Source organism: Carettochelys insculpta, chromosome 11 (assembly GCF_033958435.1).
Source record: "Carettochelys insculpta isolate YL-2023 chromosome 11, ASM3395843v1, whole genome shotgun sequence".
NCBI classification, from domain to species: Eukaryota; Metazoa; Chordata; order Testudines; family Carettochelyidae; genus Carettochelys; species Carettochelys insculpta.
The window spans coordinates 4,111,400-4,129,295 of record NC_134147.1 but is presented as its reverse complement, the minus strand read 5'-3'; the positions used below and the strand labels follow the sequence as shown (position 1 = coordinate 4,129,295).

General features: G+C 47.2%; 1 protein-coding gene across 1 annotated transcript in view; it reads left to right on the top strand.

Moving 5' to 3' along the window:
* DOCK3 (dedicator of cytokinesis 3) overlaps positions 1-17,896 on the top strand; it is a 428,244-nt gene that overhangs the window by 12,375 nt on the left and 397,973 nt on the right. Inside the window, exon 2 of the mRNA XM_075006205.1 lies at positions 14,375-14,458. Coding sequence (XP_074862306.1) covers positions 14,375-14,458 — 84 coding nt within the window. The remainder of the gene's footprint in view (positions 1-14,374; positions 14,459-17,896) is intronic.

Here is a 17,896-nt window from a genome sequence, read left to right as displayed (position 1 = left end):
TCTGTGAAAGGGACCATTCAAGGTGAAGTAGTCTCACGCATGTAGTCATGGGACAAAAATGGGGGTTAATGGATTACATATGGTTGTGTAGACCATGATTTTTAGTGTCCAGAAAAATTATCATTTTAAGATGCCAGATTTGTCTTTTGAAAATATTGTGCAAGTGTCCTTTGAGGATGAGGCATAGTAGGTCAGTAATAGTTTTATGCAAAGTGTTCACCCACAGGGCAAGTCTTTCTATCATTTTCCTTCACAAATTCATTTGAGAATGTAGTGATTGTTTGGTTCTAACTACATAGTTTTTCTTGGGGCATTTAGTGCACTGGATGAAGTATACCACATCTTGTGGTAGGCATAAATCTTGATAGGTGTTGGATGTGTGTGTTCATCATTCTAGTACAAGACAAATCAAGCTTGGTTGATGTTTTATTTTTTATCAAACGCCATATTTCTGTCCATTCAAAATTTAATATTCTACCTCTCAAACCATCCTTTAGCATACCTGAAAACATGTTTTTTGTTGTTTTTTTTTTTAAAAAGAGGATCTAATAAAAGTAAAGAATTAAAAATTTCCATCAATGTGATTGTTTCTGACCTGTACCTGTTGCTGTTTGGAGAGTTGTAGGGTCATGATAAGAGACTGCAGTTGTATCATTGGAGGAGTCAATAAGAGAATTAACCAAAATTCTGGAGATCAAAAAGAAATCTGTATAGTAATAGGATCTGTGTACTAGCTCAAAGTATGAATGAATGTATGTATCGTTGTATGAGCCACCAAATTTCACATTGTCTTAGGTCTTTCTAATATTGATTGGTTTATGACCCTGATTGTGATATTTAGTCATAAAAGAATCAGGCATTTCATCCATATCCTTAACCTCATATTCCTGTTGTGATTGATATCTGTATGACATAAAAATACCTCTGAAAGGTTTCAGGAATATGGAGGGTTCATGCTAAAAAGCTACCAGTCAGTGAAAAATCAATTTGGAGTGGACATTTCTACAGTGGGGTCTGTTGTCGTCCAGGTAGCCAAGGTGATTGCTAAACTTCTCCTGCAAAAGACAGTGACTCTGAGAAATGTGCAGGATATAGTGGACAGATTTGCTGTCACAGGGTTCCGTAACTGCGGTGGGGCCATTGGTAGAATGCATATCCCCATCCTGACACTGGATCATCAGGCCTCAGAGTATGTTAAGTGCAATATGTGTACATCTCTATTATGTTGCAGGCATTGGTGGATCACAAAGGTCGTTTCAGCGACATCAATGTGGTGTGGTCGGGAAGGGTGCATGACGTGCAAATCTTTAGGAATTCTGGTCTGTTTAGAAGGCTCTAGATTGGTACTTTCTTCCCAGACCAGAAAAATCAACACGAGACATGGAAATGCCTATGATTTTTGGTGACCCTGCTTACCCCTTTTTCCTTTGGCCCATGAAGCCATACGTAGGCACCCTGGACCCCAGTAAGGAGGTCTTCAACTACAGGCTGAGCATGTGGAGAATGGTGATAGAATGGGCCTTTGGCCATTTAAAAGCCAGATTCAGGTGCCTTTTGACCTACTCAGACCTCAGTGAAGAGCACGTCACCCCTGTCATTGGGGCCTGCTGTATTCTTCATAACATTTGTGAGGCAAAGGGGGAGAATTTCATGCTGGAAGGGTGGCAGAGGTCAATCGCCTGACCAGTAATTATCAGCAAATGGACACAAGGGCAAACAGGAAAGCACAGAAAGAGGCAGTGAAAGTTAGGGATGCCTGGAAAACCAAGTTTACGATGAGCGTGAGAGGTCTTAACTAGCATCCCACCCCCATCCTCATGCTGTTTCCTTGCCCTTTATGGAACTACCTCCAACCACATGACATCCCTCACCAATACACCCAACCGCAAAGCATGTTAACTAGTAAATGAAACTTTCTTTTCTAACCTACAGCCTTTTTATTTAGGGAGCCCTAATGGCAGAGTGGTGGGTATAGGGAATACAAAAGGATAATAAACATATTGTTCCTGGTATGTTAGTCTTCTGCTTGTGGGTGATTCCCTGGGAGTAAGGTGCAGGGATCTCTGTGACCCCAATGAGGGAAGAGGGCGGAGTGTACGGAGGCAGGAGATATGCAAGGGGGGCATAGATTGGAAGGGGGATGCAGAACCTGTGCAAGGGAGAGGACTGATTGTGTGGAGGGAGGCCTAAAATAGGTATGCCTGGAGTGGCTGGGAGGCCAGCTGAAGGGAGTGAGTATGGATAGGATGGCATGTAATTGGGCATGTATTGGACAGACAGCATAGAGTTTGTGGAGTTTGATTTTTGAAGCATTGCTTCCATGATCTCTGTCTGCCTCATACTTAAGAACAGAATTGAAGCACATTTTAGTCTGATTGTCCACTATGGTTCTTCTCCAATCTCTCAGCTCCACTTTTCTTTTCCTACTGATTCAAAATAATTCCCATAATTTCCTGAGGTGTCTTCTTCCTCCTACGCATTTGGGGCTGCCTCTGCTCCTCTGACTTCCTTTTCCAAGGTTGTTTCCTGCAACAAAACAAAATGAAAAAACAAAACAAAGCAAACATGTTGAACTATTAGGGCATTGTCAATAATATTTTTATCTTTACGTGGAACAATGAACATTCTGACAGAATGAATGGCTGTCTGTCTCTAGAGAAGAACATATTGCAGTGGCAAGGTTGTTCTGTGCACTCTGAAGGCTGAGGAGTGCGTGAGTCCAAGTAGAATGATTCAAGCTTTTCTGCAGCTGGCATTTAGCTTGAACACAATGGGGGGCTGTCTTCGATTCAAAGGAAAAAATAACGTGGAAATGCCTCTTCTGCCGTTTGGATGGGGCATGCCATTGATTGATGTCAGTTTTAAATTGGTCTGCACAAGGATTTAAAATATCACTAAAAGTCACTGCATGTATGTATGTGAAAAAGGGTAGGGTCCAATCACCTGCCAGCCCAGGGAGTAGAAAGAGGTTGCCACATGTCCAATCACCTGCTGGCCCAGTTGGGAGTTTTGGGGGCTGATGCATATGCTTCTTAAAGCAGCATCTTGATTTTAAAGCAGGCTGTGCCAAGATTAAAAAAAATCATTAGAAATCACTGCAGGTGCATATGTAATACAGGGCAGCTCTGATCACCTGCCAGCCTAAGGAGTTGGGGGATACTGTTTGTTGGTCCATGATTTAAAAGCCAGTCAGGCTGCATAAGTTTTGCTCTGTGCTGGGTGAGTCATAGACAAAAAATCAGAAGTGACTCATGAAACTTCCCATGCATTCTAGGTTGCCAAAGAAGATATCAGCCTCCTCAGAATAAGAAAAAGGGATAAAGAAAGTTTGCTCGTTCTTTCTGGGTACAGCACTTGAAAATTGGCAAGGTTGCTCTGTGGGCCCATGTTTCCAGATTACTTACTAGTAGCTTGGCATGGTAAAGTGTCTTACTGTGGAAGCAGGAACAAGTCACATCTTCCCAAAAATCTAATGTGGAGAATCCAAAAGTGCCTGTCTAAAACCTTCAATGAGATGTCCAAACAGGATCAGTGCTCCTTTGCCAGAAATACTAAAAAGCTGTTGCAAGGGAAATGAGCATAGACCCTGCCCCCCCACGATTGCACCATACTATTATCAGTAGGGAAAGAGCATTGTCACCAGAAGTGCCCTGTCCAGCATCCCAGTTTTTCGTTGAAGCTTCCTGCTGGGATGAGGGGATGGACTCCAAGTCCAGAAACAGGCTCTGGCTTGCTGGATCAGCTTCTGCATTTGACTGCACCCCACTATTGTCCACCCCATCTTCCAACAAATCAGACCCCACTTCATCATCCTATCAAACAACTGAGGAGCCCATGCATCTTCTGGCAGAGAGGTTTAGTTTGTTCCTAGAATTGCATGAAGCTCATCATAATATCAGCATGTCTGGGGAGATGCCCTAGACTGACCATTAGCTTCTTTGCACTTTGGGTAATTTTGCCTCAGCTCTTAGATTTTAACTCAGCACTGCTGAGCGTCCCTGGTGTACCCTTTCTGAATGACGCCTTGCGATGTCTTTGCATAAATATAGGCATTTGTTTTGCAGGCTTGAGCTACAGGAAGATAGCTTCCACCTGCAACCCCCATGATGAGGTCTGGGATCTCCTGATGGCTACATGCTGGGGCTCTTGTGTGACCCTGGGAACTCATGGCTATTAAGTGTGCTGCAGAAGTATGCTCCTAACATCTGCTCTCCACACCAGCCAGAGAGGAATGGAAATGGATTTAAAATTCCCAGGCTGGTGATCACTGTTTTCTGTCACCTACTTCCTGCTCAACTGAGCTGTGTCTACACGTGCACGCTACTTCGAAGTAGCGGCACTAACTTCGAAATAGCGCCCGTCGCGGCTACACGCGTCGGGTGCTATTTTGAAGTTAACTTCGACGTTAGGCGGCGAGACGTCGAAGTCGCTAACCCCATGAGGAGATAGGAATAGCGCCCTACTTCGACGTTCAATGTCGAAGTAGGGACAGTGCAGACGATCCGCGTCCCGCAACGTCGAAATTGCCGGGTCCTCCATGGCGGCCATCAGCTGGGGGGTTGAGAGACGCTCTCTCCAGCCCCTCAACTCACTGGTGGCCGCGTGGAGCGGCCCCTTAAAGGTCCCCTCCCCCCCCGACTCTGCAGGAAGCTGAGGCAACGTGCAGGCTGGAGCCTGCACAGCCCTCAGCCCCCCACACAGCTGCAATGGCGAGCCAGCAGCGCCCCCAGCACCCCAAGGGGAGCCAGGGCAGCCAGCCAAGCCAGAGGACCAGCCAGTCTGGGAAGCGGCAGCGGGGCCCCTCCTGGACGGAGGCCGAGCTGCGGGACCTGCTGGGGCTCTGGAGCGAGGAGGAGGTGCTCCAGGTAATGGGAAGCAAGAGGCGGAACACGGATGCGTTCGCTCGGCTGGCCGAGGGCCTGGCTGCCCGGGGTCACCCTGCCCGCACTCCGGATCATGTGAGGAGTAAGGTGAAGGAGCTGCAGCAGGGTTATGCCTGGGCCCGGGTTGCGGCCAGCCGATCTGGGGCCGCCCCCGTCACTTGCCTCTTTTACAGGGAGCTCAGGGACATCCTGGGCTCCCGGCACACCTCCTCCCCTCCGGCCACCCTTGACACCTCGGCTGACGAGCCCCAGCAGGCCCTGCAGCCGGAGTCCGCCCCGGAGGCAAGCCCCGCACCCCGGGGGCCCCCCCCGGAGGCCATCCCCGGGACATCGCGGCAGGAGGAGGAGGAGGAGGAGGAGGAGGGGGGCTCCTCCTCCGCAGAATCCAGCCTGCAGATCCTCCTCCTGCCATCCCGGAGCAGCAGCAGGGCCTCCGACCCCCGGGGATCTCTGGACCGTGGGAGCGGACCCACAGGTAGGTACCCCTCTCTGGTGGACACCCCTGGGCTTGAGGGGCGGGGGTAACAGAGATGTGTCCAGGGCCCCCCACACGCTCACATGGCCATGGCCCCAAGGACACCAGGGCCATGGCCCTCACAGCACTGCAGCCATCAGCCCCTGCCCCCCCCCACCCTGCATGACAGTGCCATGCCCCATCCCCGGGCCAGGGGGGAGCGGAACCTCGAGGGGCCCCTGGGCGGAGGGGGTGGGACACCCCGCAGCAGCAGCATGTGATGGAGTGGGGGGAGTGCCAAAGGGAGACTCAGGCTACATATGAGCCACAAGAGCCGAAGAGCTCCCAGGGCCAAAGGAGGATCCTGGCGCTACAGCTGGCAGGTGACACCTCTGCCCTGAACAAACAGGAGGGAGGAGCCGAGCTGGCTTGGAATTGGGGGGCGAGGGCGGGGGCCACAGGTAGAGGCTAGGGGAAGGGAGAGCTGGTAGGCAGCCAGCCAGAGGAGGGGGAAAGCTGCATCCCAGAGGGGCCCCCCTTGGGGTCTTCTCCCCACGACGGGTTGGAAGGACTGTCTCTTCCGACAGCTGGTGCTGTCACTCCTGCCAGAAACTGGCCATCTGTGGCCTAAGAAAGCTCTCCTGCTCTCAGACCCTGCGGGGTGAAGTGAGAGTCGCTCCCACCAGGGGACGGGGTGCAGGGCAGGGGGACCCCTGAACGCCATCCATCACAGCAGCATCTCCCGGGGACGGGGATGGGGAACCTGCAGCACAGGGCGGGGGGGACAGAGGCCACGGCTCGGGGCCCACACTAACGCCTGTCTCCGTTCTTCTTTCCCCTCTCCTCTCCTGTGTCCTGCACCTGCAACTGCACCATCCGAAGGACCGGAAGAGAGCGCCGGCGAGGCCTCAGTTGTCCTGGAGAGCCCTCCGGGACCATCGCTCCAGGGCAGCCCCTCGGCTGAGGAACGACCGGCCCCGCGGAGGGCAAGACGGCGGACCCCGCGCCTACTACCGGCAACGGCGACGGACCCCCAGCTGCTGGCCATCCTCCGCCGGCAGCTGGAGGTCTCGGAGCAGCACCTCCAGCTGCAGGAGCGGGCGCTGGCCTGGCGCCAGGAGGCATGGGGGGCCTATATGCAGACATTTAACCGGCTGGTTGAGTACCTGGCCCCCCATGCCGCGCCGGCCGAGCCATCGCCCGCCGTGCCCGCTCCTGCAGCCCCACCACCAGCTGCTCCGGCTGTCGCCGGGCCGTCCGCCGTCGCCCCACCACCCACCCGCAAGGGCCAGAGCACCGAGGGACCCCTGGAGCCACCTGAGACTCGCCGGCACTGATACCTTCTGGTCCAGCCCGCTCCCACCCAGCCGCGGACCAGATTGCAGGCACGGCGGGGCTCCCGGCCGGGCACGCCCAGTGCTGGGCTCTAGGGGCGAGGGGCCTGGGACGTGGCCCCCCCCTTGTTGTATGTAGTTGGACTGGTTTTTTTTGGTGCCCCCGTTTGCCCCGTCCCCCCCATGTAAATAGTTCTCCCCGTTCTCCTCCCTGGTTTTCTTTTTTGTTGATGGTGCACACTTGTTTGCTTTGTTGTTGTATTGTTTTATTTGTGCACATCTTCCTTTTGTTGAACGTTTGTCCCTACTTTTTGGTTTGTGTTTCACATATTTATTTATTTACATACAAAAAACAAAAGTTTCTGAAAGACCAAAAAAAAGTTTACATTCAGCCACAAGTTCGTGCTGTCATTTGTCCAGGACAAGTGGGGGTGGGGGGCGGTGGGGTGCTCCATGGTGTGGGCGTTGGGGCAGGAGTGTGGGGGAGGAAGGGGCGGGCAGTAGGGGGCCTGGGCAGAGTTCACCCCGCAGCCTGTTGGTCGAAGTGGGCCCGCAGGGCCTCCCGGACCCGGGTCCCCTCGGGGTCCACCTGCCGACTGGGGGCAGCAGGTGGCTGCACGTGTGCCCTGCCAGCCTCCACGGCCCAGCCCTGCAGAAAGGTCTCCCCCTTGCTCTCCACGAGGTTGTGCAGGGCGCAGCAGGCACCCACAATCTGGGGGATGTTGTTGGGGCCTGCATCCAGGCGGGTCAGGAGACATCGCCAGCATCCCTTGAGGCGGCCAAATGAGCGCTCCACCACCTGGCGCGCACGGTTCAGGCGCTCGTTGAAGCGCTCCTGGCTAGCGGAGAGATGGCCCGTGTAGGGGTGCATGAGCCACGGCCGGAGGGGGTATGCCGCATCTGCGATGACGCAGAAGGGCATGGTGGTGTCCCCCAGAGGGATCTCCCGCTGGGGGATGTAGGTCCCCGCCTCCAGCCGGCGGCACAGGCCCGAGTTCCGAAAAACCCGGGCGTCGTGGGTGCTGCCAGGCCAGCCCACGTAAATGTCCTGGAAACGTCCCCGGCTGTCCACCAAGGCCTGCAGGACGACAGAATGGTAGCCCTTCCAATTGAGGTATCGTCCTCCACTGTGATGCGGGGTGCAGATGGGGATGTGAGTCCCATCCAGAGCCCCGAAGCAGTTGGGGAAGCCCAGGGTGGCAAAGGCGGTGACAGTGGCATGTGGGTCCCCCAGCCTCACGAGCCTGTGCAGGAGCATGGCGTTGATGGCACGCACGACCTGCAGAGAAAGCACATGGGACAGCCCCAATGAGGGGTGAGCAGGGTGTGCGTGGCCCTGCCCTGCCCTGGCCCCCCTGGCCCCCCTGCTCTGGCCTGGCCTCCCCCTGTGGGTTCTCTTACCTCCATGAAGACAGCCCCGACGGTGGCCTTTCCGACACCAAACTGCTGCCCCACGGATTGGTAGCTGTCCGGAGTGGCCAGCTTCCAGACAGCGATGCCGACCTGTTTCTCCACAGGGAGGGCACGCCGCATGGCAGTGTCCCGGTGCCTGAGTGCGGGGGTGAGCCACTGGCACAGCTCCAGGAATGTCTGCCGGCTCATCCTGAAGTTCCTGAGCCAGTGGTCGTCGTCCCACTCCCCAAGCACCAGCCGCTCCCAGCAGTCGGTGCTGGTGGGGTAGCTCCACAGCTGCTGGCGTGTGAGGCGGGGGGTGGAGCGGGGTGCTGCAGGGGTAGGGGTTGAGCCCTGCTGCCCTGGGGGCATCTCCTCCCCTGGGGCAAGAAGGTACTCAGCTGCCTCCCACATGACATGGGCCAGGGCAAGCCCTGCTCCTGCCGGGAGGGCTGGGTGGACCTCTAGCTGCTGCTGCTGCTGCTGCTGCTGCTGCTGGGGGTCCATGACTGCGGCGCCCGGGGTCTGTGTGCCTATGGCTCCTCAGACCGCGTGCTGTGCAGGCTGAGTGTATGTGGGAGGGGCCCTTTAAGGGAGCGGCTAGCTGTTGCCCCGGAAGCGCTAGTCCGCCCGTTGACCCTGTCTGCAGCTGTGCCTGGCATCCCTATTTCGATGTGTGCTACTTTGACGTGTAGATGTTCCCTCACTGCGCCTATTTTGATGTTGGGCTGAGCAACCTTGAAGTTGAACATCGACGTTGCCGGCCCTGGAGGACGTGTAGACGTTATTCATCGAAATAGCCTATTTCGATGTCGCAACATCGAAATAAGCTATTTCGATGTAGGCTTCACATGTAGACGTAGCCCTGGAGAGCAGTGATGAAGTGAAGCAGTGACCATAAAGGACACATTGAGGGGCATTGTGGAATAGTTTTGAGCCTAATAAAATCCATTTTAATAAAACTACCATCTGCAATTTTATAGGTCGTCATTGAAAAAATCAGCTTTTAGGAGTTACTACCAGTGAATTCAGCATTACAAAACTCGACCTTAGAGCTCCTTAAAATCAACCTGTTGAGCACTGTGGTGAAGACTGATGTTTTATAAAATCGACTTAAAGACTCTTAAAATTGATTTAATCTCTTAGTATAGAACTGGCCTGAGCAACTTAACATTAATTATAGATATTATAGGCTATGGATCTTAAATGTTTGCCATATTTGATTTTACAAATGTGTATATATATATTTGCCATTTTTGCTGATGGGGCCGTTTAGGGATATGGGGTAGATAGATTTAAACAAAAATCAGTCTGGGATGGTGACAGGTCCTGCTGTGAGTTCAGGGGGCTGGACTAAATGGACAAAGCATGAAGAAAGTGGATAAAAAGGGTTAGAAAAAAGCTTTTGGGCTTCCCAACCAACAGGTTTTCAAAACTGAATGCAAAAGCACTGGAGCACATGCAGAAGAGGAGGGGCTGAGGACAGGAATTCATGAGGCTATAGTGCAGCTTTGCAATCTGCCCTGAACAGGAGGTAGCTCATAGCTTTTCCGCTCTATGGGCAACCTGGAGAATGAACTGTGACTTAGGGCACATCTGGACAACAGCTGTGTAAGATTAAGGCTTGGATCTGGATTTAGACCTCCTGGCAAAGAACATCCTCAGAAGAAGAATTTTCTCTCGAAGGCTGGTACACACAGGTGTTAAAAGGAAAATGCGAATGACTCATTAAAACAGTTGTGGTTCCTTTGGTCATTGCAAGCCTGACTTGGCTAATGGTGGTAACTGTAGAGCTAATACAGTGACTTCAATGGCCTTTGGATCTGGATTTAGACCTCCTGACAAAGAAGATTCTCAAAACAAGAATTTTCTCTCACAGGCTGGCCACTCTAGTGATAAAGTTTTTTATTCTCTTGAGAGAGTATTTTCAATGTTTTTCATAAGTAGGTCTTCCCATTCCAGATCACTGATCTGGAATGGATTAACCCTTAACCCTGAGAAGAAATTGTCACGGAAGGCTGCAGCCAAAGCCCATTGAAATCAATGGGTTTATGGTTCCCTTGGTTGCTACAAGCCTTACTTGTCTAATTGTGGTAATTGTAGAGCTAGTACATTGACTTCAGTGGCCTTTGCACCAAGTCCATACCAAGGTATTGCTCTCATGTTTATTTCTTGATGCTCCATAATCTAGAAATGTATGTCGAAGTACACACAGACATTGCACTGGATGTCTGCCCTCTCAGTTTTCAATGGCACTTTCTATCTGCTGAGACAGACTTCCCCTCCTGGTCAGTTGCAAGGACCCCAAATAGTTGCCAGTCCACGAGTATTTTATCTGCTGAGGGAGACTTCTCCCTGGTCAGCTGCAAGGCCTCTGAATAGCTGCCAGATCCTAAGTATCTTATCTGCCAAGGGAGACTTCCTCCTGGTCAGCTGCAAGGCCCCCGAATAGCTGCCAGTCCCCAAATATCTGTGCTGCCGGGGGAGACTTACCCCAGGCAGCTTCAAGATTCTCACCATGCGCAAGAGGTCATCGGTCAAGACACCAGATACGGCACGGGAAAGTTCCAGACTGTGTGGCGCCTCAGGGGAAGGAAAGGAAGGGGATGTCGGGGGGTGGGGCAGAACAAAATGTAAACAGCTGAAAATAAGTTTCTTGGCCTCTCATACAAGCACGACCCCCACCCACAGCCTATGGGGGCAGCAGCTGGCGCCACGAAGCGCAGGAGAAAAAAAGACAGCTAGCAGAGGTGGACACAGAACCACAGACCCCACAGCTGTGCTAATAGCAGAGAAAGAAAGAAGCTTTTCAGCCTCTCATACAAGCATCACTCTTCAGCCACGGGCTTCCAGGTGCCAAATTGAAACGGTCCTCCTGTTGCCTAATTCCGGCGCACCTGAGAGCAGTGGAGATGGAACAGGCCAGAGTGGAGAACTGTGGGGCATTGTGGGGTACATCGTGGACATCTCTGGAGGCTAATGAATTCGATTTAAAGACATGGTGCTTCCACACTAGCATTCATTTGGATTTTTAGATTTGACAGAACGCTACATCCATCAGGTTCTGACAATGATATGATATCTATATTATATCAGTTTTAGTGCTCCATTAATTGAACTCTAATGATATTTATAATGAAGACAGGTACTTGGTACAGGTGAGCTAAATGCCTTAAATTTGATTTATGTTGTAGTGTAGACGCAGCCAGAGGAACTAAAATAAACAAGATTAATACGCTAAAGAAACTAGCTGCAAATAGTAATTTCTCTAAATTTTTTTTACAGGCTAGATACCTTTTCCAGCTTGGGTTCAGTCCTTTCTTCTCCAGTTTTATCTTAGGCCTGGCCTACATTAGGAGATTAGGTTGAACTTAGCTGACTTAGGTCAATTTTCTAAGCAATTAGTCCACATTGCAGGGTCTGTTTGGCAAATTTATCAGCTCCTAATGTCAGTTGTACTCCTCCTTTTCTCAAGGAGTAACTTCAAATTCAACCTTGGATGGTAGACTTTAGGATACTGCAGATGGCGCATTGTGAAATTTGATGTTCTTGGCCTCCCAGAGGTTGCAAGAAAGGAGTTCAAAGTATTGTTACACCATTCTGTATCACCTGTGCATCAAAAAGAGGTTCCTCAAAAGGTGCATTTTGCTTTCTCACTATTTGGCCATATTCCTCTATAATGTTGGTTGTCTTCCTGGGCCTTGTAGTGAACAAGAGCAAGGATAAAGAGCAAAAATTACTCAACTGGATTTTAGATTACTTCAGATTAAAAAAAAAAAAGCCTGTGGAAGTCCTTATCTTGGGTAAAGGGGAATACTGAAGTAGCAGCATGAGCAGAAAGAGTTTCTTAGTGGTACCAAAGAATCTTTGTTTGTTTTGTGAGAGGGGAATAATTATCAGTGAAAACAGATGTTGAAATGTAAAGTGAAATTAATTGAAAACAATTCCTCTTTTTTTGATCCCTAAATTTTATTATTTCATAAAAATGGGTAGATAAATTTCAGTTATGATTTTATCTACTGAAGAATTGTTGTCAAATAGAATTAAACTGTTGTACGTTCAAAATGATTTGAGAAGGAAAAAAGTCCATTATCTGCACGAGTAATTAGTTAGTTACTTAATGGATGCAATACATCCATTAATTAAATTTGGAAAATTTGCCAAACTGATCTTGGTAACTTTATTCTATTTTGGTGTTTTGTATTTTAGTAGTTATGTTCAGCAACAGGCTGTAATTATTTTATAATTATATGTAATAATTTCCTCATGATCGAAAGTAAATCCAGTGGGTTGAGTATACTGTTATGTGATTTAAAGTTCTACACTGTGGCCCAGCCATGCTATGTCACCCTAAAACTCTTCTAGTCCTGGAGCTGTCTGGTGGTTTTCCTGTCTAACAAAAATTAAAAGAGTCTGAAGCCTTCTGTAGCCTACAGTGACTGCCAGTAGGCCCAGGGAACTGCTATAATGGCTGGGATTTGGTAGGGAAGTCTGGCCATGACCCTAATTCCTTGACTGTGCACCCTGCCGAGAGACCTTCAGGAAGTGGGGAAGAGGCACCAGTTCTATTCTATACACGTTCTATAAATGCACTGTCAGTGTAGAATCTGAGCAGTTTTCATTAGTGCATTAAGTGTTGTGAGTAGCCTGGTCATGTGGTCAGTCCCCCCTCATCCTCCATGGTGCACACAAGTTTTTGTAGTGCTAGTATTAAGGCTTTAGTTTTTAAAAAATATGCACAGTGTTACATGTTAGAGAAGATTGAAGAAATGTGATTTGTGCTTGGAGCAGAAGAAGGTGACTTTTGTGGTGGTCTATAGATCTTCTGGGAGTTTGGTCCATATCAGGCCAGCTCCTGAGAAAGCTGTGCCTTCTACATGGGATGGACATTATACAAAGGACTCTGTACAGTGAGTCTTAGTCATATGAAGATGCCTGTATGAAGGGAAGAAGTGAAAAGCCGCTTATGTAAAAAGGCGAATTGGGCCTTTAGTCTTGAGTTGAGTTTTAAAGAAAAAGATATTTTCTCTTAAACTGAAAAACAAATTTACTTGTGGACGTCTGTCTGAATAGTTATCGTGAGTATATTATTTCCCATTGGAGGTCAAGATTTCACGTCACGTATTTTCATTGTAAACCTCTGTGTCTGTGAGTATGTCCGTATGTATACAAAATGTATATACAATAGGTACATTATATATATATACAAGATGTGTGTTTTGTGAGCGTGTATATAATTAATCTTAAATTAGTTCTCAAGGAGGGAATGGGTTTTCTGATTTTCTCCATTTTTAATAAACAAATCTCTGATCAATACATCTGCTTTAAATGCAAATCACATTTCTTCAATCTTCTTTAACATATAAATATCCATAATAGATATTTATAGATACAAAGGATTTTAAAACAATGGTCATATTTATATGTAATCCTAGTTACTATAGGTTGAACCGCTTTAGTTTAGCACTCTCTTGTCTGTCAAAATCCGTAATTTGACATGATTTTAATTAGGTGATGATGAGGGGACAACACTCCTTTCCATGGGTGTGATTAAGTTTCCTGTGTTACCATAAAGTTTAACTGCAACCAGTCATGGCTTTCACTGTTCTGTGCTATTATTTAGCTCTAATTGACCCATAATTATTGAAGATGAATAGAAATGTTGGAGGAAAGTAATATCTGCAGTTTACCTCCATTTTTATGTACTTTAATACCCAATAAGATCCCTGATCCAAATTAAATCAGTTTCTTGCTCTTGATAAGTTGTATAGATGAAGTGAATCTTGGTATATACAGCATGAGTTCAAGTGGGATCAGTTTTGAAAATGATTGATGTCTTCTTCAGTCTACGGATTTTTTTTTTTAAAACATGGGTTTTTAAAGTCCTTTTTTTCTAGGAAACAAGTGCTGGAACTCAAGTCTGATGATTCCTCATAAGGATTAGGGTGTTCAGTGTTAATGTCTTGGTCCCCTCACTGCTGTGGGACTGGCAGGGGCTCCTGCCCTGCTCCTGTGCTGCTGCAGGACCAGTGGTAAAATTTTTTCTGGTATTCTAATGGAAAAAAATGTGCTAGAACTCCATTTCTGTGGGTTCTGCCAGAAAAAAAAGCTCTGCTTTTTTTTAAACATAATGGAGTTCACACTTGTGGTATGAAGGAGAATATATGCAAGAGGCAGTAATTGGCAAAATGGAAAAGATATTTTTAGCAGATATGCAACAGCTATTTATGTATAAGTTAAACGAGTATGTGAATCTCCTTTGCTCTGGGACTAAAACAAGACAGTATGTAATCTTTATTTTTTTTTCCTAGTTATATGCAGCTTCCGTGGATCTGTACCACAAGGCTTAGTCTTGGAACTAGGAGAAACTGTCCAGATCCTGGAAAAATGTGAAGGTTAGTATGGTGGATTGGAGAATGGGTATGTTTCCACAGATAAATCTTATTTGTAGTAGCAATATATAAAATTATGTATAGTTGTGTATCTTAATAAATAATTTTATCACATTATCAAAACACTCTGATAAAACCCCATTTGACCCACTTTCCATAGGAAAGGCTAGAGCTTTACTGGCAGTAATCCAGTCTGATAGGAGGTCAACGTGTTTAAGTATACCATCTGTCCAGAAAATGTTTGAACCTGGCTTGGGAGCTTTATGGCTGTTGTGTCTGGTGAATTTTCATCATGTTGACTTTTGAACAAATATCTAGATTTCTACTCATCTTTTGCGTGTTTTATTCCCTTGTTATTACATTGAACTTGCTAATATCATTTATTTTCCATAAGTATTTGAAATTTTGCTTGCTGAAATATGTTAGTGATTTGGTTGGGATCAAGACTGAAAAACATAGTTTGTTGACATAATTGTTTTATGTAGGAGAGTGTTTTGCAGTTGACCTTTTTTACCTTCTTTTTACTCTTAAGATTAAATGCCATTTACAGTACATTACAGTAGCAAAAACTGTTCTCTCACTGAATGCGCGCGTGTGTGTGTGTGTGTGTGTGTGTGTGTGTTCATGTTCATCGAGGCATACTTTTGACTACACAAAATATGAGAATACATGTCACTAAAACCTCTGAGATGGAATTACATATCCTTAATGCAAAAATGTCGTAAAAATTAATCCTGGTCCCAGATCCTTGGTTATGAATCTGAACTGCAGATCTGTGGGCTATGCAGTCTTTGATCTCTATAACATCCACGAATAGGAGTTTTGTAATTCGTGACTGTTGCATCACACCAAAAAAACAATTAGGATATTTTAAAAAAATGGATTGCACTGCATTAATTTTACTCAGGCAATAGTTTAGCAGAGTTTATCTGTAAACCATTTTCACTGCAGGCCACTCTGCACACCACAGTAAAGACAGATTTTATATTGAAAACTCCAGAAACCAGAATTGTAAATACACAAGATTTGCCATTCATCCAGATTAATTACACCTTTGAAATTGCTACCCCTAAAATAATTTATTAAAATAAAATTAAAAAAAATTGAGAAATACAATATCTCATTTTTGTCAAAAGTGGCCTCTCTTTTACATATTTTTCTTATATTTATGGACAACCAGGCAAATAATGCAATGGTCTCTGTAAATGAAATGTTTTCAATGTGTAACAAGTGTTCCTAATTCTAAGCTCATGTGCTAAAAGGCAAATAGGTTAAGAATTGAAATAACTATTTATTTCTTAAATGGCAATAGAGCTACAGGGCTAGAAATAGTGCAATAAATCTTCAGCTTAGCAAAGCATATGTGGACAAAGATGATGGTCTCTCAATACCAGCATATCTCCCTTCCTTCCAAATAGGCGTTTGCATACTTTGAAACATTGACCTCTGAAAACCTATCTTAACATACTGTTGTTGAAATATACTAAAAGTTAATTTTATATAATTGTTGTTAGAAAGCCAAAGAGACATTTGTTGTATGAACATGTGGTGTATCCAGTTGTTTACAGTTATCTTCTGCTCTCAGCTTAATTAAGATTTTCTCACTTTTGTCTACAGTGCTAACCAAGACAAATTCCCAAAAGCCCAAAGAATAGAGGGAATAATGATCTGGCAAAAGCTAGAGGAATGTCAGAATGTGTATCTTGCTGAGATTTTCCTCCAGCTATAACTACGGCAGGCATTGTCTGTTCATGTGCTGAATACAGAACCAAATTTAATATTAGGGCATTGGGACTTTTGTTGAAATAGCACATTCCCGTACCTGTGACTTGAGCGAAGCAGTTAGGGTCTAATTTAGGAGGCTGAGCATTCTCCTTCAAAACTTGTTTTATAAACCCTGTAATTCACTAAATTTCTGCATCATATTGCTGTATGGGAACATACTTTAATTTTAAACTCTAAAACCTGGAAGGACTGGATTGCTGTTGTAAGTAGGAGTGAATTTGACACTGCTTACGTAGAAATTCGGCTATATGTTTATTTCATTGTCCATTATGTGTAAAACAGATAACCAAATAGGGGAAAAACCTGACCTGTTCAATATAATGACATCAGTCATTCATACATACATCATTGGTCCACGGTCAGAGACAATTACTTCATTTTTCTGATTGTTTATGGTCACTTTCTATTGCTTAAAAAAACCCAAAAAACTTAAGTTCTTTAACATATGCTTTAAGACTAGGTTGCTTGGGTATCACAGAACCACGGTGTCCACATAAAGAAGGACAAACAAAAATTAGTTTAGAATTCTGGGAGGGAAATAATGTGCTGCATCTAAAGCCGTAAAAATCTCATTAATATAAAAATTAAGAAGAAAATTGGTCACTAATCAGCCCCAATGGGTTTCTTTTATGATGGATATTGTTTGTTAGCTTTATCTCACTACTTAATTCAGGGGCGGGGAACATGTAGACAAATCAGTTGGGGGCCACACAAATAAAAAGCAAGAAAGGGCTATGGGATCTGGGCAGGAAGAAGGGTGCAGGAGTAATCTGGGGTGGGTGATCTGAGCCAGCAAGGGGTGCAGGAGCGGGCTGAGGGTGATGGGTCTGGGCAGGAGTGGGTTGTGGGTGGGAGTTCTGGGTGGGAGGGAGGTGTAGGAGAGGGTAGGAGGCCTGGGCTGGAGTGGGGTGTGGGAGAAGGCTGAGGGTGTGGGTCTAGGTGGGACGAAGGGGACAGGAGGGTTTTGGGGCATGGAGTATGGAAGGGAGGGGTCAGCATGGGGGTGAGGGTTCTGGGAGGGAGGGGCAGGTGGAGAGTTGGGGTGGAAGGAAGGGTGCAGGAGGAGGACAGGAGTCGGGGTCTGGAAGGGAGGGTGCACAGGAGCAGTTAGGGAGCGTGGGGTCTGGGTGATAGGGGTGCAGGGGTCTGGGTGGTAGGGGTACAGCTACCTACTCACCCTTGAATGCACATGGCTGTATTTCCCCTCCCTCCACTTCCAGGCACTGTCCTCTGCTGCTCTGATTGTCCAGAATTTTGGACAATCAGAGCTGTGGAAGGATGCCTCTGGGCAGGCTGCCGCTGCACCCCCTGCTCTTTCCTCAGCTGGGGGTAGAGCAGCGACTGGCAGCAGAGTCTGGAGCTGCTTCCTGCTTTCCCTGCCCCGTGGTCTGGATTTGGACCATGGCTTGCATGATCCAGACTGTGAGGCTTGGGACTCCAAACCCTCCATCCCGCCACTGGCCAGAGTTTATGGAGGGGAGCCCTGAGCTTCGGAGTCTAGATCCAGACAAGCCACCCAAGTACGGAACATGACCCTGCCCCTGACTTAAACGTAACCCTGGCCACTATGTATGAAAGACTCTCAAAATAAAGAAGCTTAGTGTCTATGCTAGTGCTTACACCTTTCTTCTAGATCTGGCAGTAGACCGAAAAGAT